Source organism: Orycteropus afer, unplaced genomic scaffold, assembly GCF_000298275.1.
Source record: "Orycteropus afer afer isolate SDZICR_OR568_19922 unplaced genomic scaffold, OryAfe1.0 scaffold00254, whole genome shotgun sequence".
Classification (NCBI taxonomy): domain Eukaryota; kingdom Metazoa; phylum Chordata; class Mammalia; order Tubulidentata; family Orycteropodidae; genus Orycteropus; species Orycteropus afer.
In genome coordinates, this window is record NW_006921841.1 from 3,311,818 (window position 1) to 3,336,064 (window position 24,247).

At 38.1% G+C, this 24,247-nt stretch overlaps 1 protein-coding gene and 1 pseudogene across 1 annotated transcript in view; one reads left to right on the forward strand and one right to left on the reverse strand.

The window, feature by feature from the left end:
• LOC103204595 overlaps positions 1-23,414 on the reverse strand; it is a 31,498-nt pseudogene extending 8,084 nt beyond the window's left edge.
• Positions 23,415-23,467: 53 nt separating this feature from the next.
• ARNTL2 (aryl hydrocarbon receptor nuclear translocator like 2) overlaps positions 23,468-24,247 on the forward strand; it is a 66,804-nt gene continuing 66,024 nt past the window's right edge. The window contains exon 1 of the mRNA XM_007949800.1: positions 23,468-23,591. Coding sequence (XP_007947991.1) covers positions 23,468-23,591 — 124 coding nt within the window. The remainder of the gene's footprint in view (positions 23,592-24,247) is intronic.

A 24,247-nucleotide genomic window follows, 5' to 3' on the forward strand; every position in this document is an offset into this window, starting at 1 on the left:
CAAACCTGTTGCCGTTGAGTTGATCACAACTGATGACAGCCTCCTGTGTTACAGAGTATAATTGCTCTGTAGGGTTTTCTTAGCTGTGATCCTTACAGAAGTAATTTATAGTAGTTGTAATTTGCCAGGCCTTTCTTCCATGGAGCTGCTGGGTGGGTTTGAATTGTCAGCCTTTTGGTTACCAGCTGATTGTATTGTAAACCACTTGTACTACCCAAGAACCTGATATGGACTTTAATAACATCTATAAAATACCTTCACAGCAACACCTAGATTAATATTTGATTAATGAGGACTGTAGCCTAACCAAGTTGATACAGCAAAAAGACCATCACTGCACATTACTTAATATTCTGCACCTCAGTTTCATTATATGCTATATAGAGACAGTAACTTCCAGAGGGTTGATTAAGAACTATACATCATCATGTAATGTACAGGGTAGAATGCCTGATATGTAAGGATTCAGTAAAAGATTATTTGTGATGGTGGTGGTGGTGGTGGTGGTGGTGGTCTCACCTATGATACTGACTTAACCCCCATTCTTGACCATTGCACATTCACTCTCTGGGTCATCTGTTTCACTGCAGTGCTCTGTTTTCTAATTGGTATTCCTGCCTCAAATGTCTTCAAATCCATCTTATCCATTTTCTTCTTAAGTCTATCATGAGAGATTTAATGTTGCTAGGCGGGACACATCCAGCCTACTACCCTCTGTCTTTGAAAACTGCCTTACTGCACTCCAGACACAGTATGTTTATAGTTTTCCCTGAGGTATCAGCACTATATCACAAGTAATAGTAATCATTACATTTAGGAATGCTTTTATTTCCCTGAAAAGTGTCTGTTTTGTTTGCTCTGGAATTCATTCTAACTGTGTTTTGTTCCTTTTGAGTTTCTGTGGAGATTTAGGGGGACATGTCTGAGAACTGTTTCTCCAAAATAAAAGCAATTGTATTTAAGTTCTGTTTCTTTTTATTTTATTTAAACTGTGATGTAATACACACCGTAACCTCATTTTCCTTATGTGTAAGGTGAAGGAATTGGGCAATATGATTTCTTTGATTCCTTTCCTTCCTATTAGTCATTTTAACAAATAATTAATTTTTCTTGTTGTTAAGAATATATACAGCAAAAATACACCATTTCAACCATTTCTACATGTATAGTTCAGTGATATTGATTATATTCTTCAAGTTGTTACAGCCATGTTCACCCTCCTTTTGTGAGTTGTTCCTCCCTCATTGTGGTGGTTACGTGTGTCATCTTGGCTGGGCCTGGTTGAGTAGCTGGACAGCTGAATGTAGTTATTCCCCATGGTGAGATTGGTAATTAACTCCATGGTGGAATCTATTGGAGTAGCTGAGAAGCTGTTTTGGGTATGTGGTTGGCTTCCGGTATATAAGGAGAAGTTTTGGGCATGGTTTCTAGCTTATGGCATGCTTGCTTGGACCCTGCGTGTAACTGTGTCATTGTTCAGCAGCCAGCCATGCTCTGCCGACCTTGTGACTTACAATGGACTTGAATTAATGGCTCACCATGTGGTTTGGTAACATCAGGACTGTGCCATTTTATTTGTCGACCTTGGACTTGTCAGCCTCAGCAGCCAGTAGCTGCCTGAGTGAAGAGATGCCTCTAGCTTCAGTGGGCTGGGAGCAAGAGGCATAGCTGAAGCCCTAGGTCAAGGGGCTTTCACACAGCCCCTAGGGCCTGGCACTTTGAACTTGGACTTAAAGCCTCCAAATTGTAGAGAATAACCTCCTGTTTGTTAAGGCCATCCCATTTGTGGTATTTCTGTTAGAGCAGTACTAGGTAACCAGAACACTCATTAACATAAAATCACTTCTCCTTAAGGTTCCTATCTAATCTTTTGAGTTGCTTTTGTCAATTTGATCCCATATAAATAGATCTTAAAGGAGCACAATGCTCAAGGCAGACATTCCTTACTACTTAAACTATTGTTTTGTTTTAAGGCTTCAAGAGATAATTTCAGTTTAAAGATTTTTTTCAGGGCAGTAGTTTCAAGGGTTCATCCAGACTCCATGGCTCTCCAAAATCTGGATTCCATGAGAATTTGAGATTCTGTTCTATATTTTCCCCTTTTTGATCAGGATTCTTCTATAGAATATTTGATCAAAATGTTCAGCAGCTGTAGCCAGGCAGCCGCCAGTTCTTCTGGTCTCATGGCTATTAGTCTTTTAGTATAAATTAAGAAAATTAGATATGACCTTCATAGGCTTTTCTCTAAATATTTTACATTCTTTTAAAATCTTTAATAGTAACACTAGTTTATTTTTTTCTTATCAACCCAAGTCTTTAAAAGGTAATACTTATAGTTGAACAAGTAAAAATAAAAAATTAGCCAAGAAAGTCCTCTACTTCCCTACTCCATGAGATGAGAAACAATGTATGAACAAGTGGATGGACTTGGGAACTGTTACAGTCTAGGACTTGAGAACTGTTTTGGCCTTATTCTGAACTGCTTGTCCAAACTCAACTTATACTAAACTCCTGACTCATAAACTTTTGATTTACCTACTTTTTTTTTTTCACTTTATCCCATCCACTGAATGTAATTATTATTATTGCTTCTTTGTTTTCAAAGTTTTGCTTCCATACTTAACCATGATTCTGATTTTCCTCTAGTTATGTGGTCACCTACTAGTGATAAAGAAGGTATTCTGCTCCCAAAGTCTATTGTCAGACTGTATTTCCAGTTGGTGTAATGATTTTTTTAAAAAATAATATTTTATTGTGTTTTTAGTAAAAGTTTACATGGCAAGTTGTTATTTGACAATTTCTATACAAATTGTTTAGTGACATTAGCTACATTTTTTACAATGTGTCAACATTCTCTTTAATTATATTCTGGTTGTTCCATTTTTTGTACTCTAGTTTCCCTGATCCCTTATCTTCTTATTTTTGCTGTAGAGTAATTGTTAACTATTGGGCTCATGTAGGTAGGTTTTCTATTGGAGCCTAGTATTCATGGATAATATCTTTATTTTGTATGCCAATCTGTTATTTTGCTAAAAGATAACCTCAGGGAATAACTTTGGTTCAGGGTTTAAGAGTATCTCAGGCCAGTAGTCTCAGGGAGTCCTCTAGTCTCAACTGGACTATTAAGTCTGGACTTTTTTTAAGAGTTTGCATTCTGGTCTACATTTTTCTCCCACTTTACCAGGGTCCATCTATAGTGGCCCTGATCAGACCAGTCAGTAGAGGTGTCATATTTTCGAGGATGCATTTTTAACACTCTTTAAATTCAAATCCACACTCCACATATGTGTAATCAGGCAGGAGAAAAATTAAACTGTTGGATAATATCTTTGGCATTGAACGCCATACTGGTATGTGATTGGGCCATATGCCTAAAAACTTCAAAAATTGTGTACTAAATTCTATTCACTAATGTACAAACGACACCATTTCTTCCTCATTTCCTCACACCAAGACCAGCAGCACTCAAGCTTTTGTAATACCTGGTAGAACTCTAGGATCCACAGGAGAATCCATTAGATTTTAAGTTCTGTGAAGGAACAGTCTCTATGGTGGCTATTGTAGTCCTTGCTCCTAGCATAGTGTCTGGTTTGTGATTGTGTGATCTGCAGGACACTATAGGACAACTGCTTTAAGTACTTTTCACCTGGATGATCATCCAAATAGGGGACTAGACTAGTGCTTTTCCTAACATATCCTTTCTATCAGGTCATGCTGCAAACTGGAGAATTGGTTTTTTTAGTTCATTCTAAGTTTTAGAAGTCATAAGCTTCATTCTTTCTGCTTCCAGATTCTCCTGTTCACTTCCATACAATCGGTTTGCATTTTACCCTTAAGGTCATGCCCTTATGATGAGATATGGAGAGCTTTAGTGTATCCTGTGCAAGAGATGCAGGGCGTCTGCTAATTTGGGGCCATCTTTGCTACACAGTCCAATGGGACAAATCCACATCTTACTGTAAACACACTGTGGAATATATGTGTCTTCATGCCAGGCATGCCTGGGAAATTCCTAGCCCTTCCTTAATAATAAGAGAGACATGTCATATAAGTAACCAGATCTTCTCTGGCTCATTTCATACCATGAGGCCGACCGTAGACCATGTAGTTAGCACAAATTAATCCCTGAAATTCTGACACCCTTGCATTAGTCCCAGATCACTTTCTCCAAGCCAGCCTAGTTCAGTTTTTCTACCTGCTGAATATTTGTCTGAGTCCATTCTCACTGTTCATCTCTTCCCCAAGATAGCCTTTTGCTTTTTTTTGTAACTGTGATTTGTACTCACACTTTGCCTACACTATTTTTGGTCATAGTGAGTAAATTCTCTGCTTTTCTCTCACTGGCTTTTTTATCCAACATACCAAGTCAATCATTTGGTTTGAAGAAGTAAATGTCATATTGGTCACTTTTGAAGATGGAATATTTTGGGGAGGCTTAGCAAATCTGTTTGATATAATCTGAATGAAAAAATATATACTAACAAACTGCTTGTTCTGGTTACCTAGTGCCTCTCTGATAGGAATATACCACAAATGGGATGGCCTTAACAAACAGGAGTTTATTCTTACAATTTGGAGGCTTTAAGTCCAAGTTCAATGTGCCAGGCTCTAGGGGCTGGGTGAAAGCTCCTCAACCTTGGGCTTCAGCTCTGCCTCCTGCTCCCGGCCCACTGGAGTTAGAAGCATCTCTTCAACTCAGGCAACTACTGGCTGCTGAGGCTAACAAGCCCAAGGTCAACAAATAAAATGGCACAGTCCCGATGTTACCAAACCACACGGCAGGCCATTAATTCAAGTCCATTGTAAGTCCCAAGGTCGGCAGAGCACGGCAGGCTGCTGAACGACACGGCTATATGCAGGGTCCAAGCGTATCATAAGCTAGATACCATTCCCAAAGCCGCTAATTATATACAGGAAGTAGACCACATCCCTAATGCAGCTACTCAGCTGCTTGTGGTAGATCCCACAATGGAGTTGATTGCCAGTCTCATCATGGGGAATAATTATCACCAGCTGCCCGCTACTCAACTAGCCCAACCAAGTTGACATACAACTTTAACTACCACACTGATACTAAAAAAAATCAAAATTAACAGATATAAAGAAAGAAAGGCCAGCACTTAAAAAAGATATTCAGACATATATAATGGTAAAGATGTGGTTTAACAGCAGCCTGTAAAATAGATTTGGGTTAGCTCAAGGAAAGCCCTACTTGGGCGTCAGGAGACCTGCAGAGTAGTTTCACCTCTATCACTGCCTTGCTCTATGATAAAGGGTAAATACCTTAATTACCTATGGTATTGTATTTCTTTCCTAGAAAAAGACAGATTCATATTAGACCATCTGTAACGTCAATTCCAGTTTACTATGTAAATGAATGACTCAACAATATAATGTAAATGCTCAATATGTAAAATAAGAGCTATTACAGTCCTATTTTACTTTCTTTCCTATGGACTGGACCACTCCTGGGTGTTGTATGCTAATTGGAACACACATCAAAGGATTTTTATCCAAGGTCTGTGTAGAACAGAGCAACCAGGCTGGTGATAAGGTATTCTCTGCATAATGTTTGAAGGAACTGCGTGATTTGGTTTAGGAGAAAGAATAATTTGGGTCAAAAGTGTGGCATGTCATGACTGTTAATAAAAGTTTGAGAAGTTCAGTTCTGTGCTACACAGATTGTCTCATTTGGCACCTCCTTCATGAAGCCTTTATGAATTGTCATGATCTGGACTTTTCCAAAGGTGTTTTTTAGTCTGCCTTGTAGTTGGATTATTTCTATACTTAGCTAACTGAGTTTTTTGAGAGCAAATGCAGTGTTGTACTTTTCATCTTCTCTGACTTCTAACACAGAGCCTGGCACAATAGTTGATATGCAAATGCTTCAACTGAATTGGAAATATTAGGCTTATCAAACATAGGATTGATAGAAATTATAGAGAATTTTTTTGCCTTCCATGAAGTAAACTTTTTAAATAATTGAATTGTCTGAAAAGTACATTAACTACAATGAGATCATGCTGCACATTCATTAGAATGATTACAGTTTAAAAGGCTGGCAATGCCAAATATTGTGAGGATATGAAGCAACTGGAACTCTTATACATTGCTGGTGGCGATGTAAAATGCCACAACCATTTTAGAGCAGGGTTTGACAGTTTTTCCAAAAGCTAAACATATACCTATCTTACAGCATGCCATTCTGTTGTTATTCATTGCTGTCGGGTTGATTCTGACTCATAGTGACCCATTGTGCAGAGTAGAACTGCCCCATAGGGTTGTCAGGGCCGTGACGTTTGGGAAGCAGATTGCCAAGCCTGTCTTCCAGTGCATCTCTGGGTGAGTTCGAACCACAAACCTCTCAGCTAGTAGCTTAACTATTTGTCCCACCCAGGGATTCCTACTCCTACATATTTACCAAGAGAAATAAAAACATTTGTTTGCACAAAGACTTGTATGCAAATATTTATCTACACCACCAGAGCTCCCAAATATTTATAGCAATCTTACTTACAATAGCCAAGAACTAGAAATGACCTAAAAGGCCACCAACAGATAAATTAAATGGATAAACAAATATAACATATCCACACAGTGGAAACCTACTCAGCAGTAAAAAGGAACAAACTATCGATACACAGCGCAATATGGATGAATCTCAGAATGATTGTTCTGAAGGAAAAAAGCCCAGACTCAAAAGGGCATATACTGTGTGATTGTATTATTATAAAATCTAGAAAATGCAAACAAATATTTGAGTAACCAAAAGCAGATCAGGGGTTGCCTGGCATTGGGGATGGAGGGAAAGATGGACTACAAAGGAACATGAGGAAACTTTTGGGGGCGACAGAAATGTTCTGTGTCTTGATTGTGGCAGTAGCTTCGTTAGGTGTGTTCAACTATCACAATTCATTGCATTGCACACTTTGAATGGATACAGTTTATTATGTGTAAATTATTCCTCAATTTAATTAAAAAAAAAATTAATGATCTACTTATGAAAAAAGGAGTTGCCTATTACTCACTGCCGTCAAGTTGTATCTGACTCATAGCGACCCCTCCTTGGGTTTCTGAGGTGCTATCACTGTAGAAGTAGATTGCCCAGCCTTCCTTCCAACAAATTGCTGGTGGTTTTGAACCACCAACCTTCTGGTTATCAGTCAAATGCTTTAGGAACTGTGCCACCAGAGCTCCCTTGGCCATTACTAGCAGTTTCAAAGGAGAAGTTTGATTTTAATTATTGGGACATAATTTATGCACGAGGTAAGGGGGTTGAACTTGGAAAATTCAACATTAAAAACACTTTTAAAACTATTTTCTTGATATAAAAGTAAATCAAGGAAATAAAAATATAAATAAGCTAAAAAAAAAAAAAGCTTAAAATCACATTTAATCTAACCATACAAAGATAGCCACCCATTAACATTTTGAGAGATGTTAGCATCATTTTTCTATGTGTCTTTCACACATAAAATATATTTTTATGTGTTTATACTATTTTTAAGGAACTCTGGTAGCATAGTGCCTAAGGCACTTGACTGCTAACCAGAAGGTTATGAGTCAGGTCTGATTGGATGGCACATAACAACAACAACAACTACACTGTTTTTATAGTATAATGGTGACCTTCCGAGTCATTGGCTGTAGGTCCTTGGCCTGGCAGAGCCATTTGTCCTGTTCAGAGATGATTCAAAGCCTTTAACATTTGGATCCCTATGAAGCCTTGCTACACCCAAATTTACCAGGAGATCTGGGGAGGAATGGGTTTGATGGGCTTCATTGTTTGTGAGATCAGGAGTACTGATAAAAGAAGTAAGACTTTGAAAGCTTTTAGTTCTGCACCTACCCACAGTCACCATTAAGCAAGTTCATGCGGAGTGCCAATCAGATGAGACATCAGTCTAGCTATAAAGTTAAGCAAGCTGTGTTAGACAGGGACAGGGAACATGGCGGTACACTTGTATAAGCTCTGTTTACTTGGTGGCATTAATAAATGTGTGACAGATGAAAACAAACGAAAAACAACCAGATGTAATATGTGGGCTTTGTTTGGCACCTAGTTTGAACCAAAAAAGGCATATATGACACAGATGAGAAATCTGATTATGAATTATGTATTAGATATTAACAAGAATGAATTTTTGTTTTAAAAACTAAATTTTTAAAAAATTATGATTTGGGTGAAAGTTTATGCACAAATTGGTTTTCCGTTAAGCAATTCACATACATTGTATTTTGTAACATACATTGCAATCCCCACAGTGTTAATACCACTCTTCCCACTTCCTCCCTATGTTTACTGTTTCTCTTCGTTCTTCTTTCCTTTCCTGCCTTCTGAGCTTTATCCCTGGTAAAATGCTGCCCTTTTGATCTCTTATGGTTGATTGTTCTAATGAGTTAGTATTTCCCTGGTATTATTGTTCACCTTATAGGCCTATCATTTGGCTCAAAGTTGAGCCACGGAGGTGAATTCGGTTCTAGGCTTGAAGGATGTCTATGGGCCATAGTCTTGGGGGTTCTACCAGTCTCTATCAGACCAGTAATCCTGATCTTTTAAATTTTATTGTTTTACCTTTCTCTTCACCCAAGTTAATATGTGTCTACTCCTTGGAAGGAAGGTTGGACAGTCTACTTCCATAGTAATACTGCCTCAGAAACCCAAGGAGGGGTCACTATGAGTTGGATCCGACTCGACGGCAGTGGGTTTGGTTTGTTTTTTACCCTTTCGTTAGTGATTTACCCTCTCTTCCCCACCCATCCCTGGTAACCATCAAAGAATATTTCTTTTTCTGTGAAACCCTTTTGTTGACATTTTACCATAGTGGTCTCATACAATATTTGCCCATTTGTGATTGACGAATTTCACTCAGCATAATCACCTCTAAGTACATCCATGCTGTTTCACAGATTCGTCATTGTTCTTTAACATTGGGTGGTATTCCATTGTGTGATCTATTCTTTTGTTGATGGTCATTTGAGTTCTCATTTTTTTTTTTTTTTTGCTATTGTAAATAGTGCTATGATGAACATGGATGTACATGTATCTGTTCCTGTTACAGCTCTTAATTCTCTAGGATATATACCTGGTAGTTGGCTTGCTGGATCATATGGTACTTCTATTCCCAATTTTTTAAGGAAGCACCATACCATCTTCTACAGTGGTTGTACCACTTTATGGTTCCATCAGCAATATATGAGGGTTTCCAGTCTCTCCACACCCTCTTCAGCATGGGTTTTTTTTTTTTTCTGGTTTTGTTATTTTATTTTTTTAACTTTGCTATTAGTGCTAGGGTGAGATGATATATCGTTGTTTTGATTTGTATGTCTCTAATGGCTAATGGGGAGCTCTGGTAGCATAGTGCCTAAGGCATTTGACTCGTAACCAGAAGGCTGGTGGTTCAAACTCACCAGCCACTCCACAGAAGGAAGGTTGGGCAGTCTACTTCCGTAGTGATACTGCTTTGGAAACCCAAGGAGGGGTCGCTATGAGTCGAGTCCGACTCAACAACACATAACAACAATAACAACAATGGCTAGTGATCATTAGCATTTCCTCATGTGTTTGTTAGTTGCCTGAATGTCTTATTTGGTGAGGTGTTTATTCATGTCCTCTGCTGATTTTTTTATCGGATTATTTGTCTTTTTATTATTAAGTTGTTGAAGTTTTCTATAAATTTTAGAGAAGTCGATCTCTAAAAGGCATCTGACAAAATCTAACTAATTTGTTTGGCATTTTTTCAAGAATAGGTGTTAGATTTTGTCAGATGCCTAAATTTCTCTAAATTTTAGAGAAGACCATATCATCTGCAGATAGAGATAATTTTACTTCTTTTTGCCAATTTGGATGCCTTTGTCAATAAGTGCTTGCCAAAATTTTTTTCCCAGTTTGTAGGTTTTCTTTTTACTCTCTTGGTGAAATTTTTGATGTGCTTAAGTATCTAATTTTTAGGAGGTCCCAATCATTTATTTTTTTTCCCCTGGCGTTTGTGTGTTTTTAGTTACATTAATTGGTGTGTTTATGCATTGAATTAGGACCCCTAAGTTTGTTCCTGTTTTCGCTTTGATGATTTTTATGGCTTTAGGTTTTAAATTCAGGTCTTTGATCCAACTTGAGTTCATTTTTGTATATGGTGTGAGATATGTGTCCTGTTGCATTTTTCTGTAAATAGATATCCAGTTTTGCCAGCACCATTTATTAAAGAGACTATCTCTTCCCCATTTAATGAGTTTTGGCCCTTTGTCAGAAGTCAGCTATCCATACATGGGTGTATTTACTTCTGGGTTCTCAATTATATTCCATTGATCTATGTGTTTGTCATTGTACCAGCACCAGCCTGTTTTAACTACTGTAGTTGTATAGTAGGTTTTAAGATCGGGAATGCAAGGCCTCCTACTTTGTTCTCTTCTTAAGTCATGCTTTACTTACCAGGTCTCTTTCCTTTCCATATAGAGTTGGTAATTAATTTTTCCATCTCTTTAAAGAAAGGGGAACGAATCTGGATCAGGATTGCATTATATCTGTAGATTGCTTTGAGTAGTATTGACATTTTCACAATGTTAAGTCTTCCTATACATGAACATGGTATAGTCTTCCATTTATATAATGTCCTTTGGTTTCTCATAATAGTGTTTTGTAGTTTTCTTTGTATAGGTCTTGTGTGTCTTTGGTTAGAAGTACTTCATCTTTTGGGTACTGTTATTGTTTTCCTGATTTCCTTTTCAGAATTCCCTTTGTTAGTATAGAGGAATCAATTGATTTTCATGTGTTGATTTTGTACCCTGCCACTCTGCTGAATCCTTCTATTTGTTCCAGTAGTATTCTTGTTGAGTCTCTGGGATTTTGTAGGTACAGGACCATATCATCTGCAGATAGAGATAATTTTACTTCTTTTTGCCAATTTGGATGCCTTTTATTTCCCTTTTTTGACTTAATGCTCTGGCAAGGACTTCCAATGCAATAATGAATAGGAGTGTTGATAAAGTGTACTTTATCTAATACCTGTTTGTCAGGAGAATGCTTTCAATCCTTTCCATTGAGAATAATGTAGGTCATTGGTTTTGTATATATGCCCTTATTATGTTAAGAAATTTCTTTTTTTATTCTTATTTTGTTTGGCATTTTTTTCAAGAATAGGTGTTAGATTTTGTCAGATGCCTTTTTTGTGTCAATTGATAATTCTTTTCCTTTGTTTTATTTATGTGATGAATTATGTTGATTGTTTTGGTAATGTTGAACCATCCTTGTATACCTGGTATGAATCCCACTTGGTCATGATGTATTATTTTTTTGATAATGTTGTTAGCTTCTATTGGCTAGGATTTTTGTTGAGAAGTTTTACATCTGTGTTCATGAGGGATGTCGATCTATAGTTTTCTTTTTTAGTCATGTCTTTGCCTGGCCTTGGTATCAGGGTTATGCTTACTTCATAAAATGAATTTGAGAGTATGCCCTCCTTTTCTGTATTGTGGAGTAGTTTGAGTAGGACTGGTGTTAGCTCTTCACTCAGCATTTGCTATAATTTGCTAGTGAAACCATCTGGGCCAGAACTTTATTGTTGTTGACATATTTTTATGACCAGTTTAATTTCTTCTTTTGTTATTGGTCTATTTAAGTTTAAGTTTTCGGTCTGTGTTAGTTTAGCTAAGTAGTGTGTTTCTTGAAGTCTGTCCATTTCTTGTTATGTTTTCAAGTTTGTTGGAGTACTATTCTTCGTAGTATCCTGATACTGTCTTTTTTATTTCGATTGTTCTGTTGTGATGGTGCCCATTTCATTTCTTATATGTGTTGTTTACATCTTCTCCTTCATTTCTTTTGTTAAATTTGCCAGTAGTTTGTTGATTTTATTCATCTTTTCTAAGAAACAACTTCCAGTTAGTTCTTTCTATTGTTTTTCTGTTTCATATATTTCTGCTCAAATCTTTATTATTTATTTTCTTCTGGTAACTGTAGGCTTTTTTTGGTGCTCTTTTTTATAATAGTTGGTGATGTTGGGTTAAGGTGTTGATTTTGGCTTAGGCCCTCTACAACAAAGAAACAAGAAACTAATTGAAACAGATACAGATGATAATCCTGGAACCCTGGGCTTCTATGAGAAGGATAAATAAGTGGATTAAATACTGACTAGTAGAAGAAACTGCATGCAGACAGTGTTTAAGGAGACAAATGGGGTTGTGGACTGTTGACTGACCTGACAGCATGTCCATTTTGAATATTTGCAAGTGGTATTCCAGTTGGGGCAGCAACCTGCTAATCAGCTCTGTGTGCTGAGGACTGCACAGGTAACCACACTGGTGGCTGGCAACCAGAAAGCCCCACCCACTGGGCAAGGGCCCCCACCTGTTTCTGCACCAAGTTGTCAGTGATAGATAGTGGCCATACTAGCTCAACTTGCGTTCAACTGTTCTGCACAGACAGTGAACAGAGATTGTCCACCCATTCTCATCCTATATCACACCCACTAGGAGATAGTTGATGAATACTTAAGAGCTGCAAAGTAGTGAAAAGAGTAGCACAGTAGCCCACCTTGCTTGGATATATCAAAACAAAATAAAGGAAAAACAAGCAAAAAACCGCACCTGGGTGAATCACACCAATAGACAATCACCAATTAAATACAAATACAATGACATTACAATGTCTTGGAGACAACTGACAATCCCAGTTCATACAAAGAAGCAAGATAAAGTAGTACAAACAAAGGATCAAAATACAGAGCCAGAAAATCACCCTGAAGAAGAAATGGCATTGGAACTACCTTATAAGGGATTTGAAAGAATTGTACTTTGGTACCTTCAATGGATTGGAAATCAGATCAATGAAAACAATAACAAAGTTAAGGAAAATACATATACAACTCTAGAAGAAATCAGGAAACAGTACAAGACCAAACTGACAAAATTAATGAAAATTTAGAAACCAGTCAAAAACAGCAAATAGAAATCCAGAAGATTAATACTAACATTTCAGAAATAGATAACACTTTGAAAGGGCAAAGGAGCAGAATTGACTCAATCGAAGATAGAATTAGTGAGATTGAAGACAAATCTCTCAATAGCACTTTGTTAAGGAACAATTCATAAAAAGAACAAAAAAAATTAAGAAAGTCTAAGATTTATGTGGGACACCATCAAGAGGAATATCTTACATGTGATTGAAATTCTAGAACAGGAAGAAATAAATAAAACCATAGAGAAAATTGTCAAATATTTGTTGGGAGAGAATTTTCCTGGTATGATGAAAGATGAGAATATATCCATTCAGGAAGTCCAATGAACCCCAAACAGGATAGACCCCAAAAGAAAATCACCAAGACACATCATCATCAAAATGACCAAAACCAAAGACAAAGATACAATCCTGAGAGCAGCTCAAGACAAATGACATTTACCTAAATAAGGCAACCGATAATGCTAAGCTCTGATTTCTTAGAATAAACTGTAAACTGTGCAGGGGAGAAAGCAGTAGAATGATGTATATAAAATCTTGAAAGAAAAAAATTGCCAACCAATTATATACCCAAATATATACCCAGCAAAATTGTCCCCCAAATATGATGGTGAACTTAGGACTTTTCCAGACAAACAGAAATTAAGGGAATTTGTAAAAACCAGACCAACCTTACAAGAGATAATAAAAGGAGTTCTTTGGTCAGAGAACCAACAGCAGCAGACAACAACCTACAACTAACACACATTATAACATAACCCAGAAACCATCCCAAGTACAGAAGTATCCAAAGTAAAAGAAACGTACAAGGTTGAAAACAAGGAACTAGATACATCAATTTGTAAATGAGGACAACTACAAAGCAAAAAGAGGGAATAAATACTGTACTTCAGAATTTCCAGATGGAGAGGAAGTCAAGACAATTTTGAGATAGAACAGACTGTTTTAAACTTGGGAAGAAAATAATAAATTACAAGGTAAACTAAAAATTAATAAGACTTCTCATCAAAATAAAGAGGAAAGTCAGAAATATTTAGCAAATACTAAAACAATAGTAATGAAAAAATGATAAATTCATAAAGAAAATGAGGTCAGCACAGAAAATTATATGGAATGAAGAAATCATAACCACATACACACACACACACACAATAAAATGACAGCAATAAATTCATACTTGTCAGTAATTACACTGTGCAAATGGATCAAATGTAGCAATCAAGAGACAGAGAATAGCAGAATGAATAAGAAAACATGACCCATCATTATGCTGTCTACAAGATACACACCTTAGACACTAAAACAAAAATAGATTAAAATCAAGGGTTGGAAAGAAAGAATATATATCAATCAAATGGCAATCAAAAAAGAGCAGGAGTTGTGATATTAATTTCTGGTGAGATAGACTCCAAGACAAAAATGACTATAAAACACAAGAATATTACGTAATGATTAAAGATCAGTCAAACAAGATGACATACCGTAATAAACATCTATGTACCCAGTGAAAGAACCCCAAACTACATAAATCAAGTTTTAATATAATTGAAAAGAGAAATAGACAACTCCATAATAATAGTTGGAGACCTGAATACAGCACTTTCATTGAAGAATAGAACTACTAGGAAGAAACAGCAAAGACAGAAGAATTAAACAATACAATCCACCAACTTGACATTATAGACATGTACAGAACACTTCACCCAACAACAGCAAAATATACATTCTTTTCTGGCACACATGGAACATTCTCTAGAGTACACCATATGTTAGGCCACAAAGCAAAATTCAATAGATTTTTAAACACCAAAATTCTATAAAGCATCTTCTCAGATTACAATGCTGTAAAATGAGAAATCAACAATAGGAAGGTCAGGGGAGAAGAAGCAAACACAGAAACCAAGTATCACCCTCCTTAAAAACTATGGATAATAGAAGAAATTTAAAAATGATATAAAAAGTTCCTTGAATCAAATGAGAATGGAAACACAATGTACCAAAAGTTTTGGGACACGGCAAAAGTGTAGTGCTCGGAGGGTAATTTATGACAATAAATGCACATGCCAAAAAAGGTGTTGTTGTTGTTAGGTGTCATCAAGTTGGCTTCAACTCATAGTAACCTTATGTACAACAGGATGAAACGCTTCCTGATCCTGTACCATCCTCACAAGCCTAGCTGTGCTTTAGCCCATCATTGCAGCCACTGTGTCAGTCCATCTAGTTGACTTCTTCATTGACCCTCTGCTTTACCAAGCATGATATCCTTCAGGGAGTGATCCCCTTCTGACAACATGACCAAAGTAGGTGAGATGAAGTCTGGCCATTTTTGCTTCCAAGGAGCATTCCAGCTGCAATTCTTCCAGGACAGATTTGTTCATTTTTATGCACTCTCTTCTACTAGTTGGTATTTAATCCACTTACTTATCCTTCCTTTAGAAGCCCAGGGTTCCAGGATTATCATCTGTATCTGTTTCGATTAGTTTCTTGTTTCTTAGTTGAAGAAGGTCCTGGATAGCTTATCTGCCTATTCTGCCATCTTGCTGGCAGTCTTGGAATGATTGTTAATTTTATTAGGTATGCTGATGGCAGTGTCATAGGGTTGCTGTGAATCCCATTCGACTTGATGGTAGTGCGTTTGGTTTGGTTCTTGAATGGCATTGTGATTGTGTAAGATAATTTCTACATTTTTTATAGAACAGTAGTGAAGGGTGTAAGGGTGAGGTGACTTAGTATCTGGGATTTGCTTTAAATATTTTAGCAAAGACAAAAGGAAGAGGTAACAAAGTGATCACACCCTGTTTATTTTTGATAGGAATATTGGGGGTTCATTAACTTTGTATATTTGAAATTTTTTATAAGAAAAGTTTTTCATAGGGAAAAAAAAAAGGTAACACATAACTGTTCATGGGTGGGAGCTGAATCTTCTGGCTAGCCCAGCTCTACTTGTGGTGCCACAACCTGCTAGAAAGCCTCTTGCCCATCCTTGCCAATGTCCTGCTTGTTATGGTCAACATTGGATACCCGGATCTCTGTTGCCATGAATATTTCCAGCACCTGCATCTACCTCTCAGGGGACAACTGGATGATGACCTTCTCATTCACCTTCCAGAGCAGCACACCACATGTCCCTGTAGTTCTGGTACACTATGCTCCCCAGTCAGGCTCACTTTTCATGTTGTTGATGAGAGTACCTATGGGCAAGGTTCCAAGGGGATGTGCATCCTGTGATAGTTAAGGTTGTGTGAGAACCTGGCTGGGCCATGATTCTCAGTGGTTCAGCAGTTATTATGTAACCCAGGATGAGATCTAATATTATGTAATCACCTCCATGATAAGATCTGCTGTCAGCACCCAATCAGTTGAAAGGGATTTTCCTCAGGGGTATGACCTGCTTCCAATATATAGGGATGTCCTGGTAAAGCTTGCTGGCTTTTTCCTTGATCTGGATCCTATATCTGGCTTGTCATGATTTGACTTCTGATTCTTTGGACTTGAGCCAGTGGCCTGCCATATTGCCTGATGATCTTGAGATTCATTAGTCAATGCAGCCTGCGAGCCGGCAGCCATCCATCTTCCCTGCCAATCTTGGATTCATCAGCTTCTGCAGCCCATGAGCCAGCAGCAGCTTGCCATCTGACCTGCTCATCTTGTCAGCTTCTGCAGCTATGTGAGAAGGAGAAGCTTCCAGTCTGACGTCTCACCCAGGGACTTGGGACTTGCCAGCCTTTACAGTCTTTACAACCTGAGCCATTTCTTTGAGACAAATCTATTTAACTGTATATCTATGTGTGTGTGTGTGTGTGTGTGTATGTATGTTTTTGTACACACACACACACACACAGACACAAATATAAGCTTCTCTGGTTTTGCTTCTCTAGAGAATCCAGTCTAAGTCATGAGCAGCAACTGCCATATGGCCTGTGTGGTCAGAGTTAAGGATCACATCTCTAACCTGTGTGTTATCTGTGGCAGTGATCCAGCATGTCTGGCTACCCTCAGCAACCAGAGCTATATCTACTGACCAACAGGGATCATAGTGGACAACAATGACCTTCTTCTGAAAAGATTCTGGCTTGGTCTCCTGCTTGAGCTGGAACTGCAGAAAGTCGATCATTCAGTAACATTATTTATGACCCCTGCTAATGCCGTGCACTTGGATATGGATTGTGTGGTCTTGGCCCCTAGACTTCCTCATCTTCACTAGTAGTGGTGTACCATTATTAACTTCACTTAATAATAACTTGCTGTTGAGTAGATTCTGACTCACAGTAACCTCATATGTGTCACAGTAGACAGGTACCCCGAAAGTCTTTCAGTGCCTGATTTGTTGGAAGTAGATCACCAGGCCTTTCTTCTGAGGTGTCTCTGGATGGACTCAAATTACCAACTTTTAGTTTGTTGCAAGTGCATTGACCATTTGCACTATACAGGAACTCCACTTAATAATATAGTGAGTATTTCCTTGGGGATCTCTGGTGGCATAGTGCCTAAGGCATTGGATTGCTAACCAGAAGGCTGGCAGTTCAAACCCACTGGCCACTCCTTGGAAAGAAGATTGGGCAATCTACTTCCGTAGTGATACTGCCTCAGAAACTCAAGGGGAGGGGTCGCTATGAGTCAAATCTACTTGATGGCAGTGACTTTGGTTTGTTTCTGGTTTACCATCATTTGTTTATTAATTTCTTACTATTAGACATACAGGCTATTTAGAGTCCATTTGATATACAACAGCAGTACCCATTTTGTAGGTAAATACTGAAATACATGTAAGATAATTTCCTTAATAAATTTGCCTAGAAAAGGAAATACTAAGTCCAGAGGTATACAGAATTTAAAGTCTTAAATGACACATGCTGATATGTATAGGCAAGCTGCTCTCTAAACATATTTTACCTTGTGTATTCACAATATGATTTTATACATGTGCCAATTTTGCTGAGCTTTAGCCATGTTTGATACTATTCTTTTTTTTCCCCATTTTTGCCAGTTTTATAGGCAAAGCAGATTTTAGTGCTTTAATTTGCATTATTTTATTATTGATGAGGTTGGACATTTATTTAAAAAATAATAACAGTATGTAGGCTTTTTAATTATCTGTTCCTATTCTTTATTTTTTTTTCTAGTGATGTTTATATTAATTATTGATGTTTATAAAGAATATCACACTAGCTATCTTTAATATAGGAGCTCTGGTGTCATAGTACCTAGCATTTGACTGCTAACCAGCAAGCTGGCGGTTCAAATCCACCAGCTGCTCCTCAGAAGGAAGATTGGGCAATCTACTTCAGTAGTGATACCACCTCGGAAACCCAAGGAGGGGTCACTATGAGTCGGATCTGACTCAATGGCAGTGAATTTGGTTTTTTGTTTTTGTTTTTAATCTTTCATATTTATTGCAACTACTTTCCCCAGTTTTCATGTCTTAATTTTATGGTGGTTTTTGATACACAAATTTTTTTATGTAGTCATTTTTTTAATGGTTTTTATCTTTGGGTCATATTTCAGAAATCTGTCCTCACTTTAAGAATATATAAATATCACCTATATTTTTTCTTAGATTTTCTTTTATTTTCATGCTTTTATTTCCTTACATGTAACTCTATCCAGCACAAATTTATTTTGGTAAGTCAAAGGAAATAGAGATCTAACATTTTCTGATTACTTAAGGAATTAAGCTAGCATCAGTTATTGAGTAATCCATTGTTTCTTCAATTACAGGCAGGGTGTCAGTGACTGGGCTAAGGCAGGTATAACACAATATGGCCCTTCCCTCAAGGACCTGTGTCTAGTGAAGGAGACTGTCTAGTAAAGAGATCATTACAATGAAGTGGGAGAAGTTCAATGATAGCATCAATTACAAAGTACCACCATAATATATAGCAAAGGCCCAAGCAGGGTGCAAAATCAGGTTTGGGGAGCAGTGGTCAGGGAAAGCTACTTGGAGGAGATGGTATATAACCTATGTCTTGACTGATAAGTGTGTGTGGTGGTTAAGTTTGTGTGTCAACTTGGCTGGGCCTGGTTGAGTGGCTGGGCAGCTGAATGTAATATTCCCCATGATGAGACTGGTAATCAACTCCATGGTGGAATCTACTGTGAGCAGCTGAGTAACTGCTTTAGGGATGTGGTCTGCTTCCCGTATATAAGAAACAGCTTTGCAAATGGTCTCTAGCTTATGGCACACCTGAACCCTGCATGTAGCCGTGCCCTTATTCAGCAGCTGGCCATGATCTCCCGATCCTGGGAGTTTCATTGGACTTGAATCAATGGCTTGTCGTGTGGTTTGGTAACATCGGGACTATGCCATTTTATTTGTTGACCGTGGGCTTGTTAGCCTCAGCAGCCAGCAGCTGCCTGAGTGAAGAGATGCCTCTAGCTTCAGTGGGCTGGGAGCAAGAGGCAGAGCTGAAGCCCAAGGTTGAGGGGCTTTCACCCAGCCCCAAGAGCCTGGCACTTTGAACTTGGACTTACAGCTTCCAAACTAACTGTAAGGTAATAAACTCCTGTTTGTTTTTAGCCATCCCATTTGTGATATTTTCTTTTCAGAGCAGTGCTAGGTAACCAAAACAGTATGTTAACTCTATTGGGTAACAGGACATTCCAGACAGAGGGATGAACACTGTAAGCAGAGAGCAGAGCCATAAGGAACACAATATGATTGGGTAGTGTCCAATAGTGCATTGGGGGCTGTTGCCTGGGATAGAGTAAGAGAGTAGCAGGGAATGAAGCTAGGTGGGCTGGCTGGGCTGACAGACCTTATATAAATGTTGTTGTTGTTATGTGCCATCGAGTCCACCTTGAATTTAATGGGAGCCACAGTTGGATTTTTTTTTTTTCCAGTTGTGATTTAGGTGAAAGTTTACAGTGCAAAATCATTTTCTATGCAACCGTTTATGCACATTTTGTTTCATGACATTGATTGCAATCTCCATAATGTCACAGCTCTCTTCCCACTTCCTCCCTGTAGTTACCTCCCCCCTCCCCATCCTTCTTTCTTATGCATTCCTGCCCTCTGAGCTATCACCCTGTGCAAATACTGCCCTTCTGATCTCCCATAGTTTATTGTTTTAAGGAGTGTACCTACCTGGTGTAAATGTTCACATAGTATGCCTGTCTGTTCTGTGGCTGGCAGCCACAGGAGTTCAATTCTTAGTCTGAAGGGTGACAAGGGATCATAATCTCAGGAATTTCATCAGTCTCTATCAGCCCAGTAAACCCGGTCTTTTTTATGATTTTGAGTTTTGTTCCACATCTTTCTTCTACTCTATCCAGGATGGCCTACACTGATCCCTTTCCAGATGGTTTGGTAACATTGGGACTATGCCATTAAATAAAACGAGCCATTTATATGCCATTTCACAGTGGTAACTGGACACCATCTAGTCCTTCTGGTCTCAGGGTCACTGTAGGCTGAGGTTAGTGTGGTTTACTGGTCCTTGGACTAATTAATTCCATATGTCTTTTGTTTTCTTCATTCTTCTTTGCTCTGGATGAGGACAGACCAGTTGTTGCATCTTAGATGGCCGCTTGGAAGCTTTTGAGACTCCAAACACTATTCACCAATGTAGGCTATAGAACAATGTTTTTGTGTAGTGTGTCATACCAATTGAACTTCATGTCCCCCATCCCCCATGATCATGGTCCCAAGCCTACAGCCCAACAACTTGCTCCTTCAGGGTGGTTGAGCCACAGTTGGATTTTAAGCAATGGAATGAAATAACCAGATCTGGTTGTATGATAATTACACTGTTGGTGGTTTGCGTATTAAATATTATCATAATGCAGTGCTTTGAATTCGTAACAGTGATTATATTTTGGCATTGGGTGTTTATTGATTAATGTCTTATTTTAGCTTTCTTCAGAAAGGATGGGAGAAATTTATACTTTACTAATCATATAAGGATTTTCATGTAGAAATTTGACTTATCTAGCACTGTATTGCTAATTTAATCTAGTTTTTTAGGTGCTCTGCCCTTTTATTTGACTTGGACCTCAGTTAGCTTTAACAATTATACCTGCTTTTATTTGTTTGACCATTTGCATGATGATGGAATGCACTTTGGCATCTGTTTGGATAATATCCTGGCCATATGCCATTAATTCAGATAATTATTTTCTGTACTACCTAATATCTGCCCAGCAGATAGATTCCAAAGTCCACATTTATCTTTATTTTCTTATGAAAGTGCTGAGAGGTAAATGTAGCCTGTATTCTAATGTGTGTTTCTCAGATGAGAAGACAAACTCAGGCGAAACGACTTACCTAGGGCCACACAGCGAGTCTGGGATGTTGCTTGATGAAAATGTTCTTGCTGTGCATACATATTGTGGTCTCATTGCCGTTTAATCCTGTAGTCAGCTGAAGGATGAGCCACTCATGTGGTGTGTGACAGGCACAATTTTCTCATTGTGACAGAGGCTTGAGCTTGAGCTGGGAGTCCTAACTCTTTGATACTTTATGAAATCATACAGGAGGTACTCTCCTTTTAAAAAAAAAGTCCTCTGAAATCAGTACAGGCTGTCAAGGGCTAATTAGTCACTCCATATGAAAATGCAGTTGCCTTTGGCAGACTGTGGGTTATTCCCTACCATGAACAACAGCCCTTAATGGCTTCTCTGATTCCACAGTTATTTCCCAGGCATTAAACATAGCACTTAACTCAGGCTTTTAATCAGTTATCTAATGTGGCATATTGATGTGATCAAAACCATGTGACTGCTACTTTCTAAAATCAGTACAGTTATCCCTACCTTACCCACAAAGGGAATTGTCTACAGTCAAGTAACTCTTATGGAAGGCTTTTTATTTCATTTAAGTCCCTCAGATACTTTTTGTCAACAGAGCTCTTTCACACACAGCTTAGGACAAGGGCCAGTCTGGGATTCTGTGCATTTGATTAGAAATTTCCATCCCTTTTGTTCCGGAAAACATTAACACGTTCTATGAAAGTGGTAATATATTCTCATCTCTTTAATAGCACCAAATTCATCAGCAGTCAGCATTTGTTCTTTGGGTTTAGAAAACAGTATAAGGAAAACCTACATAGCTCTTCAAATAGTGTTACAAATTCATCCTTTCCAAGAAATGCACTAGGTTTGTGAACAACACAAATTTTTTTTTTCTGTATTTGTTTTTTCTAAATTATGAAAACAATTTGTTCTAAATATAGAAAATTTGGTACACAAAAATATAAGTTAAATATTATGCAAAATTATAATTTTGTACCCTAAGTTTTAAAGCTGTTTTCTTGCTTTTTAGTATCTTTAGGTTGTTTTCATGTTTACACTGTTGAAAGATTTTAGTTAATTTCCTTGTACAGAAGGCTTTATGCATATCTTCAATAATTTTAGCCTAAGTTCAAAGAAATGGGATTATTAACTCAAAGGACATAATATCTTTGTCTTTATATAATTTTCCAAATTGCCTCTGGAAAGACAATGCCAGTTTTCATTCCCATGAGAAATATGTGCAACTATGAGAGTGTCTTCCCCTCTCACCCTTCCCCTTCTCCAAGGCACCTTTTCCAGCACTGTGTGTGATTGTTTAACCAATATTAATCAATTTGGTAGATAAAATGGTCTCTTTGTTATTTTAATTTACTAATTCTCAGCAAGGAGCTCTGGTAGCATAGTGGCTAAGGCACTTGACTGCTAACCAGAAGGCTGGCAGTTCAAACCTTCTGAAGGAAGATGGGGCAATCTACTTCCATAGTGATACTGCCTCAGAAACCCAAGGAGGGGTCACTATGAGTTGGGTCCGACTCGACGGCGCATAACCACAACAACAATTCTCAACTTATTTGTCAGGTGATCATCTAAATTTTTAAGGACTCCACAATGGGGAGTTATGCATTTATTTATTTAGTATATTTGTTGTAATGACTCTAGTATATTTCAGAACTAGGAAGTGAAATTGGCATTTATTTGAGCCTCATTGCTATTTTTTATATCATTTTTACTTTGATTTAATTCTCTTCATTTGGGTTTTCTGTTTACGTCACCCTTTTACCTTCCTCTTCTGACATCCAGGTTGCTGCTTTTGGGTATTCTTTGAGAGGATTTCTCTCCTTATCATCACTGATGCATTCTGGGTAGCTCTGGTCTTCTCTTTTCCAACACACTCTGTCTTCACTGCACCCCAGCATCCCTGTACACACCTACTCTTGGAAGTTTGAGTTGGTCGGAAAATGCTTTTCCTCTGAATCTCCAAGTCTGAACTTCTCTGCAGTGACCATAGTGTCATGCTTTTATAACTCTCCCACTTACACAAAGTCGGTTAATCACCTTAAGTGCTATTTCCAATCACTCCCATCACCTTCTTCTTCTTTCATTCCTTTTGGTGTTGCTTGCTTCCCTAACCAACCTGTGCTCCATGATGTACCATTTTAACTATGATTTTATAAGCATCACGTGTTCATTTTTCCTTTCTATCTACTGCCGACTTACCTGACCAGTGACTGGCCATGGTTCGGCAAAACCATCTATTTTCTCTGCTTTGGTTCTCTAGCTGTTTGTTGTATGGCTGTGGACAAAGTCATGCCACGAGGTGAAATGAAAAAGGCAGGAAATGAAAATGTACAAGCATCATCACAGCTGTGTGGGAACAGGGAAAATCTTTGCATGGAAATAAAGGCACAGAATAGTAAGTGGGAAGGTGGGTGATTTTCCTTTCTTAATTTTCTGTAACGAGCATGTATTATTTTTGTTATGACGAAAAAGACCCAAACTTTATTTTTAGAAATTGCAGAGTAATGATGATTTTTCAGAAGTAGGTCATCAGGCCCTGTCTTCCAAGGTTACTCTGGTGAACTCAACCAACCATTCTTTCATTAGCTGAGCATGTTAACCTGTTGCACCACCCAGCATATCTGTAGCTATTGATAACCAAACCAACCCACTGCCACTAAGTCGATTCCAGCTCACAGCGATCCTATAGTATAGCATAGAACTGTCCCACAAGGTTTCTAAAGCTTTAAATATTTACGGAAGCAGACTGCCTCATCTTTTTCCCAAAGAGTAGCTGGTGGGTTTGAACTGCTGATCTTCTGGTTCACAGCTGAGTGCTTTAACCATCATAACAGCTCCTTAACTATAGCTGTTGATAGGAAGACAAACCCTAGAGCTGATCTGTTAAGAGAGAGAATGTTGAAAATCCATTGAAATGGATGGGGGTGAGATGCAGTTCTAGGTAACTACATTAGTTCCCTGCTACCTGGAAATAAATAAAGCTCAGGCTCCTGAGTGTGGCATGCAGGCCTCTCCACTAACTAGTGCAATCCACTTTTTTTTTTTTTTTTT